Source organism: Etheostoma cragini, chromosome 20 (genome assembly GCF_013103735.1).
Source record: "Etheostoma cragini isolate CJK2018 chromosome 20, CSU_Ecrag_1.0, whole genome shotgun sequence".
In the NCBI taxonomy this organism is placed as follows: domain Eukaryota; kingdom Metazoa; phylum Chordata; class Actinopteri; order Perciformes; family Percidae; genus Etheostoma; species Etheostoma cragini.
The window spans coordinates 20,262,705-20,278,471 of NC_048426.1; the positions used below are offsets into that span (position 1 = coordinate 20,262,705).

A 15,767-nucleotide genomic window follows, 5' to 3' on the forward strand; every position below is an offset into this window, starting at 1 on the left:
GTATGGCTGTCATGAAAATGCCAAATAGGGTGGGTGCAATGATACATCCCGGTTTGACCCCAGTTTCTACAGTAAATGGCCCGGGTTCAGAGCCTCTGTTGCTGAGCACTGCGGCTGACATGCCGTCATGCAGTACACTCAGTACACGAATGTATTTGTCATGACATCCATGACATACCTTGATAGTAAGCTCCACAGTGCCTGACAATCAATGGAGTCAAACGCCTTTGTCAAGTCTACAAAGGCCAAGTACCGAGGCAGTCCTTGTTCCCGACACTTTTCTTGTAGTTGGCGAGTAGAAAAGATCATGTTGGTTGTTCCCCTGGATGGACGGGAGCTGCGCTGTGATTCATGGAGTACCTCCTCAGATAGCGGTAGCAGGCGGTTGGTGAGGACACGAGAAAGGACTTTGCCTGTTGTTGACAAGAGCAAGATCCCCCTGTTGTCTCCACATCCAGCCTTGTCCCCTTCTTGATAATGATAACAATCTGGGCATCCCGGAGCTCTGAGGGGAGCTCTTCCCTTTCCCAGATCTTGACGAGTAGATGGTGTATGTGGTGCCAGAGCCTTGGTCCTCCTTCCTTTAAAATCTCTGCACAGATCCCATCAAGACCAGCGGGCTTGTTATTCCTGAGATTCCTAATGACATTGTGGACCTCAGTTAGGGTAGGAGGTTCCCCCATGTCTTCTCTGATGGGACTCTCTGTGGGATATGATCGCCAATATTTGGCTCAGCTGAGTTGTCACGGTTCAGAAGTTCTTGACTTCAGACAGACTATCACACTCACAGTATATATCAGGCAAAATAACATAAAGTCCGGATTTATTTTAATCATTTACCGGGGTGTTTTCACGGACCATCTTCTTTTAGCTATGTTTAGTATAATAAAAAAGTAAATAATGATACATTACAATTAGAATCCATAAAAGTTGTTGTATATATATATATATATATTTATATACATGAATTGTAAATATTGAATTATTTCTTGATTGGTTCTACATTTTCATCAATTCAAAATAAGGCACATTAAATATACCTAATACGTCAACAGGCCTTTTTAACGGAAGGCATTTTGACATGTGACAGCAGGAAAAGCACAGGTGTGAATGATAACATAAAAGTTGGCTGAATTCTATTTAGGTGCTTCAGTTTCAGGGTCCTGGTGTTGTGCATGCTGGGTCACTGTCACACCATGCTATTGCTTACTCAGACACATGAATATAACAGCCCTTGTTAGTGTTATTAGGAACACCTGTTCTTTTCCTGCTGTGACAAGTCAAAATGTCTGCTGTAAAATGGCTATAAAACATTGAGATATACAGTATGCTTTTGCTAGACAAGTATAGAGCAACATCATCAGTGCATGATAATTGGGAATTGAGCTATTCAAATCCACACATTTAAACCTGTTCAAATTTAAACTGATATATTTACTAGACTGATCTAGCAAATTAACAAATGTTGTGACAAAGATCATTTGTCTGTATGAAAGTAATGTGAGTTTTCTCAGACACAAGTACAGTCAGCAGGGGTTATTTGTTTCCTTCTCTCACCTCTGATTGCTGCTATGGAAAGGCATAGGTGTATGAGCACAATTAAATAATTCAAATTACTTTGTTCTGCAACGTGATGTCAGACGTTAGTCTAGCCTCTTGTGGTCAATCGTGTACTCTATTATCATTAAGGTATTGCTAAGTAGCGTATAATTTTTACTTTGATGGCTACCACTGGGACTGCACAATTAATCAAATTTTGATTAAAATCACGATTTTGGCTTCCCACGATCAAATTTGCAAGATCGAGTGATATTTACCACTTGCTCAGCAGCATCACCAGCCAAAAGATTCACTGAGACAACGCCACTCAGGAGTAATGAGTGATTGTGTTTTTATCTCTGACATACACAGCTTATTGTATTCTATTTTTAACCCTATGTACTTCTCAGGTCAAATTGACCCGTTTTTCCTATATCAATGTTCTTTTTAATTACCCAAAATAAGATTGATTCCACAAAACGCTCTTTGGCAAGACTAATCTCTACTTTCATTAATTTTGGGGTGTCTTGTTCAATTTTATAGGATTTGAAAAAACAACAACATTGAAGTGGTTTTGAAATAGTATTGCGTAAAAGTTGCCATATTCCAGTCTGTGATTATCCATCAACATCCATTCCGTTAATTTTGGTCGAAATGATTCCTAATTTCTGCTTTTCTAACTCAAACATTAGGCATAATTTCCTATAAATTAGGTTTATTGACCATAAATTCCAAAATAAGATCAAAACTGTAATTAATAAGTTAGTGTTACGTAGTGTTGAAAATGTCAGAAAAGTGACTCATATTGAAAAAAGCATCATAAGTGTTGAAAAAAGGTACATGAGCATAAAAAAGTTTAAAAACATCAATAAAAAGCATCAACAAAAGTGTTGAATTTCAATTTTGAGGCAGTGTCAGACCACTAACTCCTGTGTTCTGTCAGGTGAAATTTTTATGATATACACACAGCTGTCCCTTTGAATAACCAAGAGGCAAGGTCTATTATGCTGCTTTATCTATCCTACTGATGGTTATGAGTCAAGGTTACTATGAAAACATCTGCAAACAAACTGCAGTTTTCTTTTAAACTTGTGTCTCACACAGGTTTATCACTGTGGTGTTTCACACTACATATCCCAGATGAGATATCACCTGTCAAACAAACTGCTATGTATGAGGGACTTTCCTTGGATTTTCTGTTATTAAAGTTGTTTTTTCTGTAGGTGGTGCTCGTGTGTTTGTCTGTTCCAGGACTGTGTCTGTTCTCGTAGTCATGCAAACTAACCAATGGTTCCAAATAAAGAAAATCTTAAATGCATCACTTCCTGTTGGTGATGCAGGATTTTCCCAGGATAGAGCAAGCTCACACAAGCTGGGTATTGAACAGAACTTGTACATTGTTGCATGTACATTAGAATGACTGTTGTACTGCATAAATGAAAGGGACAGCAGCAAAACAGTTTTTTCTGTAAAAATGCCACAATTCATTTTAGTAGAGCTCTGTGACCATTAAGGTGGAGCAAGGTGAAGGATGCATATGTGGTCCAACTGTTCCCTCTGTTGTTACATCGTGATTACATCACGTTTTCTGACAACACCCCAAACTCCCACACTGTATTATTTATTTATTTATTGAAATCGACCAAACATATCAGTCTCATACTTTCTATATGCTGTGATAAAGTTTATTTAAATTGTTGCTTAAATAAAATCCACTCTTGGTTATTTTGTCCGAGACCCTTTAAAGGTGCATATGATCCTCATTAGTTGATTTGATAAAAACAACCACAGTTGTATACACCACATAGAGCAGGTTATATGGGACAATATTGCAAACATCCAATGATGGATTTTCAGGAAATTTGGTGGAAAGGTTGAGCTTAGGCCTGGAATAACAACTTATATGTTGGTGGGGATCTGAAACTTAAAGAACCTGGATCTCCAAACACTTGATATACTGAAATTGACTTTATTTTGAAAAAAAATGTAGGAATGTTGTAGGAGTAACAGCCAATCAGAGAAGTGTCTGTTTGTCTGTAATCAAATTATATTCAAGATACTATATGTCCGTGTCTAGTTACCAGCTAATTATTCGTTTTACAATAACTCAAATGTGATATAAACACGTTGATGACAGATACAAAGGTAGAGGAGCAGCAGGAGAGGACAGGTGAATTATGGGTAAATGAGTTCTCCGCATGTTGATGTCAGGGGGAGGAGAGACTCGAGACTCAGTCAGTGTGTGTTGGTGTGTAGAGGTGAGGGTACGGCGAAGAATCCAGCCGCTGGAGGACTTTTCTCTACTGGAAAAACTACTTTATTTTTTACTTTTTTAAACTAAGCCCATAACAAGGACAAGACAAGGAGGACACTCGCGAAAATGCGAGAAGAAATCCAGGAAGAGAGTGTCTGCTTATTAAAAATTCAGCGCGGGAGAATAGACATTATCGCCCCTTCAGATGACTTGTGGCAGCACCGAAGATAAACTACAACACTAACGGGCTTCAAACATTATTGAATGGGGTGAGACGAAGCGGAATTGTCTCTAAAGAGCGAGTCCAAAGCATTTCCAAGCGGCCAAAACCAAAGGAAAGGGGAGGAGAGAAAACGCCCTGCTGCCTGCTGCCTGTTGCTGGTATCTCCACATTCAAACTTTATCGCCGAGTTGGGAAATGCATCTTTCACTTAACGGGAAGGGATAATTCAAGTGTAACGTTAGCTTTATTAGCTGAAAACCCAGACAGCTAGCAAACTGAAGGCCCGCTCACTTGTCAAGTTTTGGGACACTGGGAGTCTCTGCTTTGGGAATATTTTCTCTTCATTGTGCACACTATTCCTGTTGGAAGCGATTTGGGTGGGCTGAGAGCCCAAGGCTGCTCCGCTAGGCCCACGGCCATTAGCCAGGAACAAAGAGGTTTCGCATGTAAACTTGAAACAGTTTGGAAAAGCTACACATATTTTACTCAACTTTTAACGACCGACATTGCAGCCATGTCGCTCGGGGCAGAGAGGAGGATGGAAACCCGGCTGAAAAAGCTGGAAGACATGATCAGAGAACCCAGATCTGCCATAAACCTGGAAAGTTTGCTGGTAAGTCAAGTGGGATACACCTCATAGATTATGAATGATGCCATGTTGACTAATCGCTAATTCGCTAGACACGTTAGGAACACACTTGGTTAACGTCTTTACGTATTTATATATCTTTTTATTTTTCTTCTTTTCGTTCTCAAATTGTAACCTGCTACTGTTAGCATTGTTTGTACATTAGGCAGACTGTGATGCTGCATAGTACTATTTTTTCTCTCTCATTTCCACCCCTTATGAAACTGTAGCTACAGTTTACATTCTGTCCTGAAATCAGGTAGCCTACCTTACCATAATACCCATTTTTATTTTTCGAAAAAGTTTCTAAAATAAGAGTCTCACGGTCTATGTACTGTAGATAGGCCTGATTAATAGTTGAGACTGAGTGCAGACAGTGCAGTTTGGGACGCTGTGAAGCGTGTCTACAGATCTGGATTAACTAGTGGAGAATGTCCCTCTTGGTGTGTTTATGGAGACTAATATTTCCGGCTAACACTCTTTCCTGAGTCACTTTTCGGCCCACCAGACCAGAATTGCCCTACTACCCACGAGATCTACACACCTATTCTGGACTTTCTGCACTGTTATGTGATTAGACAAAACTCAGGAATCTGGTCAGAGGGTCGTCAGGAAACCACTATGGTACAATTAGGCTACAGCTTGATTCCCAGCTTAATATGAATTGTTTAATAATAATCCAAAGTAACAAAATTACAGGACTTGATATCTTTGGCATGATACGTTGATAATAGGGCTGCACGACATGAGGAAAATATCTAATTGCGATTATTTTGACTGATATTGCGATATGATTCACGATTTTGGAGGGAATTATCGTTTTTGTGTCATTTTTATTGAAAATGATTAATGTTGAATGACATTAAAATGATTATAGTGTGATGTTTTGGGAAGATCTGTACCAAATACATATTTTTTTATTTTGTAGGATACAATTTGTAGGCCAGGACTTAATTCAGAATGGTTTGACACATATTTTGCCATTATTAAATATTGCGCCCATGCGATTTGAATATTGCAGTTGTCCATGTTGCGGTATCAATACGATTGGGACAAATTATGCAGCCCTAATTGATAAGATCCTCAATCAAATTTCCTTTTCATATGCATTAATACTGTATATGTGAAACTAAACCATTTACCTGCCACTGCATTAGGGCTGCACAATCTATTGTATTGTTTTTTTTTTATCGCCATCGCAATATCAACTTGCGCAATATACACACCGCAAAAGGCTGCAACATATTTTAATAGACGCTCAGGGATTGTTTTGCGTTAGTTAGAAAAACATTTAAACAGAAAACTGCACATGAAAGTGTAACTGTCATTCTTTTGTGTTTTTAAAGTTCTGCTGCCTTTTTTATATTCAATTCAATGTTTGAATAGTTCGATTAGAAGAATGTTGGAAATTATTTCCTTTTTATTTGTTTTAAATTCAACAAGGGATTTGTAGAATCAAGCAGAATACTAAAAGCAGCAGAAATGCACAAGTGAGTACACTTTAAATGTATTTATTGCAGCCCTACACTGCATGCCGTGCATTCTCCAGCTCAGTAAAGTGTCCTTAAATTCCATCTCTAAATGATCTTCTTCCAATCTCTCATACTGAGACTTATATTGTCATACTAACTGGGTCTGATGAAGAAGTACAAGTGGTGTACCCCTTGAGAGATGTTTTTGGCAAGTTTTGTGATGACCTAAAATGGCACAAGGCAGTGGAAAAATACTCCCATTATACCAGTGTATATCATGACATTAGGCTGAAAAAGGAAAGAGTGTCTTGTTTCCCCCGAAATATATTCTGGTGTTGGTTATGGTCCACAGGAACTAACAAATCGTAACTTGAGGGAAATTGCCTTGCATGCTAGGTCCGGAGAAAGCTGGAGTCACAAATGTTAGGTCAATGTCTGAACCTGAAAACATTATTCTCGAACCCTCACCTCTAACTGTAAATCAGAGCCAGCACTGTGTCACGGGACCTATTTTAGCTGTAAAGTTACATCCGTTTTAGTGGTGATGTTTGGATTTCTGGGCCCCCTAACTGGATCTGACAGAGGACAAACACACTGTCGGTTCTATCTTAAAAAGCATCATCTTGCCCCTTTTAATGGGCCCCATCTAGCTTGGGGCCCCATGTACATGCCCTCCCCTGTTCCCCCCTCCACACTACTTAAGACACTCCTGGTCTATTCCCGCCCTATTCCCTTAAAACATTTAGCAGAATACTTGCTTGAACACTGGTGGTGTCTACTTCCTGCAGGCAAACGTGCAAGATTGAGGTGTTGAGTGTTTGAGACAAAAGTTGAGTGGGAAGCATGCGTAGGAGAGAACAGGCTGCAGCTTTCCATTTTTAGCAGCCTTGTAGCAGTCACAGGGATCAAGAAGTTTTGCTGCTCACGGTGGGATTCCAACACACACACACACACACACACACACACACACACACACACACACACACACACACACACACACAAGTGCTCAGAAATGTCCTTTTTCAGGTTGAATAAAAACATGCATCATTGCAGTGCCTTAATAATTGCTCACAGGCGTATATTCAGTAAACAATGAATCAGACATCCCCTGCTATTGTGTCATAGCTACGGCCAAAAAAAAACATCAGAAGAAGCTGCTTTGTTGACTATTACGGTCCCAAAAATGACAGCTTTATAAAAGCAACTTGGTAAATCAGGTTTGTACTTTTCTGAGCTTAGTCAGATGTATTTAGGACTTGCCAGGGAACAGAGGGCAGACTACCCCGAGGATACAGAAAGCTGACAGTGAGGAATCTGCAGCATATGTCAAGTAAACTCAGTGACTTTCCTGTAAAGAAGGCTGACCTTTTTTATGAGCTGCGATATACAGTATTGTACCCTGGCATTACAATTAGGCAAGAGAGAGTCCTCTGTAAACAACTTTGCCATTTGTAATCAACACTTAACTCACACCTTCCAGAGAATACTCAGAGTAATCAGCAAAAAGCCCATGAATGATGCTTTAATGGCGCCGTACACTGTGGTCATATACACTTTTAATCACTATATTGCCTCTATCAGCATTCAATCAAATATAACCTCACATCTCAGCAACCTTCTCCCTGTGCTAAGTGCAGTGATCATTATTTGGCAGCACACTGTTGCTGATGAAGTGCTGGACTTACTTGGCAGCTCCAAGCGCAGGGAGGGATTGTTGAGGGCAAGCAAAAGAAAGGACAATTCTCGAGATAAAGAAAAAGCATGGACACTTGATTGCAAGTCACATAAATTGCCTTTTGGTCGTCCTAAAGGAAATGACCTCATAGAGTAAATAGTTAGCAGCTATATATGGGGCTCAAAGTCCCTGCGAATGACTGCACTTTTCCCGTTCACTTTTCAGCCTTATCTCATTCTCTCTGCCTCTGCTTCTCTCTCAGTCCCCCCCCAGGCTTGTTAAACACACTGCAGGTATTTTAAGTGTAGCTCCAATCCAATGCCTTGGGACACAGCTGCAGACCTGGTACTGCCACAGCACTGTGCACAGCACTTAAGTGTGAACGATATGAGATATGGATAGCTACGAGATTGTCTGATGTATTCCAGATCATGTCTTGGGGGGACAGTCCCCGGCTGTCTCTTTGCTGTTCATTTAGTATGATCCTCTCCTTGCTCAGCATTAGGTGACCAACACACTTAATAACATAATGCACTTGTTATGCATATAGTTTTGCTTTCCCATGTTTGTTTTTCCTATCTATTTCCATTCCCATATTCTTTCTTCCTATGTTGTCCTTTCATTTCCAACCTAATGTTTATCAATATTTTTCTCGTCTAACATCTCCTGTCTCCCTTTTCTTGACCTTCTCTGGTCTTTTCCATTTCTCTTATCTTCTTGTCCGACATCCCCCCTCCCTGACTGAAAGTCTTTCCTTTAATAAACCCTTTAGGGAGGTGGGGATAACCCCTGTGTGTCTTGTGCATTGTCTTTATCCTGATATTCAACCTGAGTGTCTGCTCCGTCTCAGGAGGGCAGTTTAGTTGCTCTTAGGCTAGCAGCAGCAGTCCTGGCTTCAATGTGCTAGCTGGATAGAAACACTGCCTTATAAGGCACTGGGGACGGTGGCCCCAGCCAATTTTTTTTTCCTGCAAAACAAGCCAGTCTCTCTGCTCCACACCTCCTCTGATGAGACTGCCGAGCCTCTGCAGTCTTTTTTTGGTTTTTGCTCCACTTCAGTGAAGAAGACCCGGGATGGCGTCTTCCGGGTGTGCAAGCCCTCAGCGGTTTTTAAAATGTTACACTTCCCTTCAGCTATGTGTCATCTGGTCTTCTTAAGTGGTCAGAACTAAGTAACTTTATCAGGGTTTTCCCTGTTTATTAAAGCCATAGATGGTCAACTAGAGGTTTTTCTAAATACCTTTTGATACGTTTTGTCTCAAGGCTTTAGTTTGAACCAAATATACTCCTATTTAACTTACATATTTTGTCTGTTCAATGTCATTTAAGTTTCAATTTTTTTCTCTCTCTCATAGGAATAGTTTGACAGTTTGAAAATACGCTTATTTGCTTTCTCGCCAAGAGTTGGTAGGCTTGATACCACAGTCTGTCTGATAAATATGTAGCTGCAGCCAGCAGCCGGTTAGCTTAGCTTTGCACAAAGACTAGAAACAGTGGAAACCTCCTACCGGGCTCTGTCTGAAGGTAACTAAATATTGTTTTATTATATTGTGTAAAGGGCAGGAGTGACTTATGTAGGGTCTGGAATCACTGTGACGACAGTACAGATTAAACAAGATATAACTTAATTAATTAAAGAAATTAAAAGTGACTGTGTTGTTTTACAGGGTGCAATGTGGCACATTGTTTACTCATTAGCAATATCATACAAAGTTAGTAACCTAACACTGCATGTATTAATGTATGTATGTATGAATGTATGTTACATTTTGATGTAAGTACATTTGAATTGGTATAGATGGTAAGGGTTCTAGTTGAGAATCTGTTCCAAATCGTGCGATCCATTGTAATCGTAAGCCTACTACTACTGTCTATACTGCTGGAAACTTAGCAGATTTATTTTCTTTGACTAAGCAAACCTAAATGAAAACCAATGCCGTACAAATATTCTCTGATTTCATCCAGTCTAGATGATGACAGGCTGTTGCTATAGCTACGGCTGTCCCTCAGGCTACAGCCAGACTCAGAGATAGTAAAAACAGTTGTTGAAAACCTGTGTGGGCCAACTGTTTTCTGCACAGACAACTGGTCAGTAATTAATAAGGGAATCAAAGAATCAGACCGATAAGCTGAATTGGTAATGGCATTGGTATCAAGAAAATCTTATCAATTCCCATACTTTGTGGAAAATCACATTTTAAAGACAAAACTGTGGGACACTGGCTGCACTTTAACTGAATGGGCTGCATTGTTGTCGATGTTCCAGCTGCTGTGATACATCAGACAGCTGTTTGCAGTTTACCTTAAACTAACGTCTTACTGGCAGGTACAATGACTTAAAAAGTAAAGAATTTGGAACAAAAATTACAATGACTGACTCTTGAGCCATGTTATGTTTGCTTTAAAAAGGTAAATGGATTCCCCTATTCTGCTGTAAAACATGCATTACAAACTGAGCAAAAATCCAGGAACTTACACACACCCATATTCACTCCCACAGAGACACACACAAATAAATATACACATACTTAACAGCGCATTATATAATACCTTGGACAAATAAATCAAGACATGAACTGGTTCAAGATCCACCTTACATGAATGTGAGAAGGAATGCAAAAAATGAGGAAGAATTGAATGGGTATGCGATATGTCCAGGAACGTTATTACTACTACTATGACTATGCTACAACTTAGTTCTCGTTGTATGATAAACCTTTAAATAAACTGCCGTGAATCTCATCCATTCTTGTAATGTGACATTTGGACTAGAAACAAAGATGGAATGCGGTGTCTTGAGGTGTTTGCGACGGTAAATGGTTCTCATGTGAAAGGAAATGTATACACCCTAAGATTTGTCTTAATCTGGAGGATCTCCTTGTCTAGACATGAAGACCTTGGTTGAGATAATGTGGCCGTGCACAATGCAGCTTCTGATACATACAGATAAATAAAACGGCGCCCCCCTCTCTAATCTTTGTGCACAATTTTTGGATGTTACAGCTCTGATGGAAGATTTGACTTTTGAGGAACTTTCACTTTCCACACTGGAACGTGAACCGAGTTATGCAAAGCACACTTGCAAATGACGGTTGCTGTTCACAAATCTTGTTAGATTCCATTGTTGGCTTGTGCAAAAATCTTCACCCTGTTGTGTGTGTTAAAACGTTTGATACCTGAGTCTTAATGTATTTTTAGTTTGAGGGTGTGAGTGAGAGGAGAGCAGGAGTCTCCCACACACAATACATAAACCATCCATCTGGCCACAGCGCAATCATTCCATCACAACCTGCTGGTGAAACGCAACCTCCTACACACACTCTCTCTCACGGACACACACATACATATGCACAGTCTTGGGTACTCCTGGACACACATTTACGTTCATTTTCACAAGCACACGCATAATGCGTCACTTGATCTCAGCAACACACAAGCTGCATTTTGTGCAACCTGCAGCAACGACAGAACAGCACAACACATAACAGCTATGGGTTGCCGCTGGGTTCATACAGCTTTCATTTCCTTCAACAAACCCAAACAACAGCGTTTGTTTGTGTGTGGTTGAGCATTTTAGTCCAGTTGTGCTTTAGTGTTGAAGCTGACGGTTATAATTCAAATAGTTTGTGGCGACACAAAAAATATTTACACAAATTAAGAGTTGAAACTGGAACTCGGCCTAATGTCAACAGTCTGATGTTACTGGCTTTTATTGCAAGTTACTAAAGCTATTCAATGACAGAGGAACTAAGGTTCTTTACTGCTTTAAGGTCGTTTTATGGCTGTGAGTAGACCAGGGGTGTAGTCAAGACCATCTTTGTCGAGTCGAAGACCAAGTCAAGGCCGAGTCCAAAGAGGTTCGAGGACAAGACAAGACAGAGTCCAAAAAGGTTTGAGTCCGAGTCATGACCGAGTCCGGGACAGAAAGTCTTGATGACATTATCAAGGCGATCATTTTTGGGTTATTTGTTGACATAAAAGCAAAGACAGTGTCTCTAGACGCAGAGGGGTCTGTGGGGGTACGCCGCTGAATTTACGCACCACCATAAAACGGCCTTTAGAGGAGGTCTGTGACAAAAACACAACATATCTCAAAATAATTATTTTTGTGTTTTTTTCACTCTTATATGATAGTAAACATAATTTATTTGGGTTTGTACTGTTGGTTGGACACAAAACATTTTAAGATATCATCATTGGCTCTCAGAACGTTTGACGGCCAGTTTGTGCCAGTTGCTGACATTTCGTAGACCTAACGATCAACTGGAAAAATAATCAGTAGATTAATCCAGTGGTTTCCAACCCTCTCGGTTTACTGATCTCATAAAATGGCGTACGTATGAAGCGCCAATTCATATACCATTATTGGCGTGTTATGAAGACTCAAACTCGCTTTTTAGCATGTTTATCAACGCCGTTTGGAGACCGGGGATTGTGTCCCGCGGGTCACGTTTCCTAAACTCAACCGTTGGTTTGTGTTTCTACTAAAGCCTTCCCAGTTCTTCTTTTCCTAAACCCAACCGGCGTGTCACGTTTTCCAAACTCAACGGTCGCTTTCTTCTCGCAATAACACGGCGAGTGGGGTTTATGTTTACGCCCGCTGTATACAGCGTGGACATACACGTGGATAGCTCCAAATGCAAACAGATAACATGCTACTTGGCTTAAGAAAGTTGGCGTGTATGTTTACGTGAAGTCAGGATGTCATGTTGCCTAAGGTTGTGGCTTAAGCATGGACATGAATTATGAACAGTTCAAGAGTAAAGAAATGATAATTGAGATATGGTAATACTAGTGAACAACACAAAGTGTTCAATTCTTAATGATCCAGTTTGTGTATTATTTTTGCTTTGCGACAACTTTGGCTAAACATTTTTTTAAATTGGTGTTTCCTGAAGATTTTGTGGTCTTATATCACACCCGGAAATGTATCTTCATATACTATTCCCATATTGTCCTTGTAAATCATAACTTACACGTGTTTCTTTCGTGTTTAACTTTTGTTTAGGCAAATTTTATGATAAATTTGTTTGTGTCAAACCACCGTTTTAATCTACACATTTCCGCTGTGATTGTTCAATAGAACATGGACATAAATGTTGAACAACAATTTGTAGGGATGGGAAAAAATGATCGATTCTTAGATGCGTTTTTTTTTTTAAATCAAACGAGTTGCTTTTGATTCAAAAGTTACTGTCTCCAGTCATGTACAAATCAGAAAGAGTGCAGAAAAAACACACAAAAGGAAAAAATGAAATTTTGTGTACATGTTGTTCTACTTTATCATTTTAGAGCTTATTATGTTTCATGTTTTAAAAAACCTGACATGGAAGACTGCTTAGAGAGAAGGTGACTTTCACAAGCATGTTTAAGACTTAAGCATGGAATGACTACAAAATAAAACCCCCAGTAGACAAAACATCTCATTAAAACCTGTGTGTGACAAATATACACCAAAATCTGAGCTTTGTTTAGCTGCTTTTTGTCTAGGAAGTGAATAGCAAACTAAGTATCAAACGCAGATTTATGTGTACTGTATATTTTTAAAAATCCCTCATGGAAATGTACATGAAGAAAAAAATCGTTTTATCGATAATGGGTTTAGAATCAAATCATTGCAAATTTGGTTTGCAGCAAGAAACGCAAACCCGTTTTTTTATTTTTTTTTAATATATTTTTTTTCAGTGGAACATTAGGATCCTTCATAAAACCATGTATACAGTTAACATACCGCAGGACCTTATGTACATGCATTCCTGCCTTTGCTGCATATGTTTCCTGGCACATTCCTCAGTATACTTTATAATAAAGCGTGGGTGCCAAAAATGCCCAGGGCACAGGAGCATGAGACAGAAATCTGTCAAAAGCAAGAGTAAGACATACTCTTGTTATTCCCCGTGGAGACATAAGCTCTGCTATTTGTGCGCCTCCGCAGGATTCCTGCTGTTGTGTCTTTCTTGGAGGGTTTACGGGCCCTGCCTGGCACGGTCCCCTCACTCTGCCCGGCCCACCGTTTATCCCCACAACTATTTTTAAAACTGCTGGAATTTAATCAAAACATTAACTTTCTGCTCAATCCTTTTAAAGCCCAGAGCAGTACTGCTTGTTTTCTGTTCCACATGCCTAGTGATGAGATGGGATTGAGGGGAGGAAAAGTTTTTTTTTTTTTTTTTTTAAGGGGGGTGGGATAATTGCAAATTGAGCAGGGAGAGTTTGTGATGTGATAGGCTTTGAATAGTTGGGTTATTTCTCTCTTGGTTTTGCTCCTTTCAGATTAATATCATCACATTCCTGAGTGGTGGATCCTCGTGGCTTTTTATAGGGTGATAAAGAGTGGAAGCAGGCAAAGGTAGAACGACAGCTCCGGAATGTCAACAGCAAGTTGGGTAAATAAAATGGAAAAGAATAGAATGTGCTGTAACAGGGTGCTTATAAAACTCCTGCCTGCTGCTTCTCTGTAGCTTCAACTCATCTTTGTATTTTGCTGGAGTTGCTAAGCAACCAGCCATAACCCATTTGCTGGATTACAGTATAGCAATGGTAAAATGCTGAATTGCTATCTAATAGACACATAACAACTCCTACTGATAAGCCTAACTGGACAGATAATACTGCTATCAGCTCAGGAAAACATTACTGTACTGTTGGACAACCATCTGCCCTGTTTATAAAGCTCGGGTAGAAGATCTGACATCATCGTTTCTAATTATTTAGATTCATTGCCACAAAAAAACTTTCCCTTTTTAATGCATGTGAAGCCAACGTTGCTTTGGACGAGGAAGGGAGGGTCTCTGTTTGTCTGAGACAGGCAAGTCCAGATAGTGTATGTCAGATGCATTATGATGCAGCGTCACACTTCCCCAGACACTTGTAAGTTATTTAATATTTATAAATAGCCGCCTTGACTGAGTAGCTGAGAAATGTCCTCTGGAGGCTTGTTGGCATTTTTTTTTTTTTTTTTTACAGTAACACTATTGGAAGCAAATCAAGAGAACCATTTCTCTTGTGGTACTCTGATGCACTAAACTGCTTATTATGTATGATGTGCAGGGTCTCTGCCAATCGTGAGATCTTGAAATATCTGCTGCTGCTTTTAAATAAAGCATATTAAACGGGAATTGTACCCATTTTTTGTACCCAACTTTACCCAAGTTAAAGATGTCATCACTACAAACAGGCCTAGCTGACACTTCTCTGCCTTCTCCTTATGTGTCGCCAGAAGAGTTAGCCAAGCAATTTTCAAGTGCAGTTTGATTTGCAAAAAAACAAAAACAATTAAGTTTCATCCACTAACATCGTTTTACTGCTTCACTGCAGAGCCACTAGCACCTCTTGCCATCACCAGGGCAACATGTGTTTATTTATTTATCCTTCCTCCACACTTGATTTATCTTGTTTAACATGGGAGATATAGAAATCACAGAGAAAGGAATAATATGTCACCAAGATGTCCAGTTTGTAGATATGGAATGTTTGCTACGTGCCTGTAGTGAGTCCAAGCGTTTACTTTGTAATCCTTGTGGCAACGATGAATGTTTGTCATCTTTTTTTTCATGTCCAAAGTTGGAAATATGTGAAACTTAACCCCCTCTGCCGTAGTGTCTTTCTACTTTGAACACTTTGGTACAGAGCTAACTGCCATGCCGCTTTACTATGTAAACAAACAAGGAAGGCAAACCATCTGGGATTTGACTCCATGGTGCATTCAATTGCACCTTGCAAAGTACCCTTTTATCTATCCATCTAATGGCTCTTATTGGGGGTCCTTGTTTGTTTAAATCACAAATTGAATCATGACACCCCAAGTATGTAAACATGATTGATTATTAATGGATCTTTATGATTTAATTTTAATCTGTTTATTGATTACAATCTACACTCTGTGTCCACACTTTGTTAGTTTACACACATTCCTGAACTACACACACACACACATGCACTAATGGAGAGATATCAGAGTGAGTGGGCTGCCAGCC

General features: G+C 39.7%; 1 protein-coding gene across 3 annotated transcripts in view; it reads left to right on the plus strand.

The window, feature by feature from the left end:
* Positions 1-3,732: 3,732 nt before the first annotated feature.
* The window catches only part of rock2a (rho-associated, coiled-coil containing protein kinase 2a), a 39,425-nt gene continuing 27,390 nt past the window's right edge, over positions 3,733-15,767 (plus strand). For 2 of the 3 annotated variants that reach the window (XM_034857396.1, XM_034857395.1), the window contains exon 1: positions 3,733-4,629. In XM_034857396.1, the coding sequence (XP_034713287.1) occupies positions 4,531-4,629 (99 nt within the window). In that variant the 5' untranslated portion in view covers positions 3,733-4,530. The remainder of the gene's footprint in view (positions 4,630-15,767) is intronic. The other variant, XM_034857397.1, reaches the window with a different exon arrangement.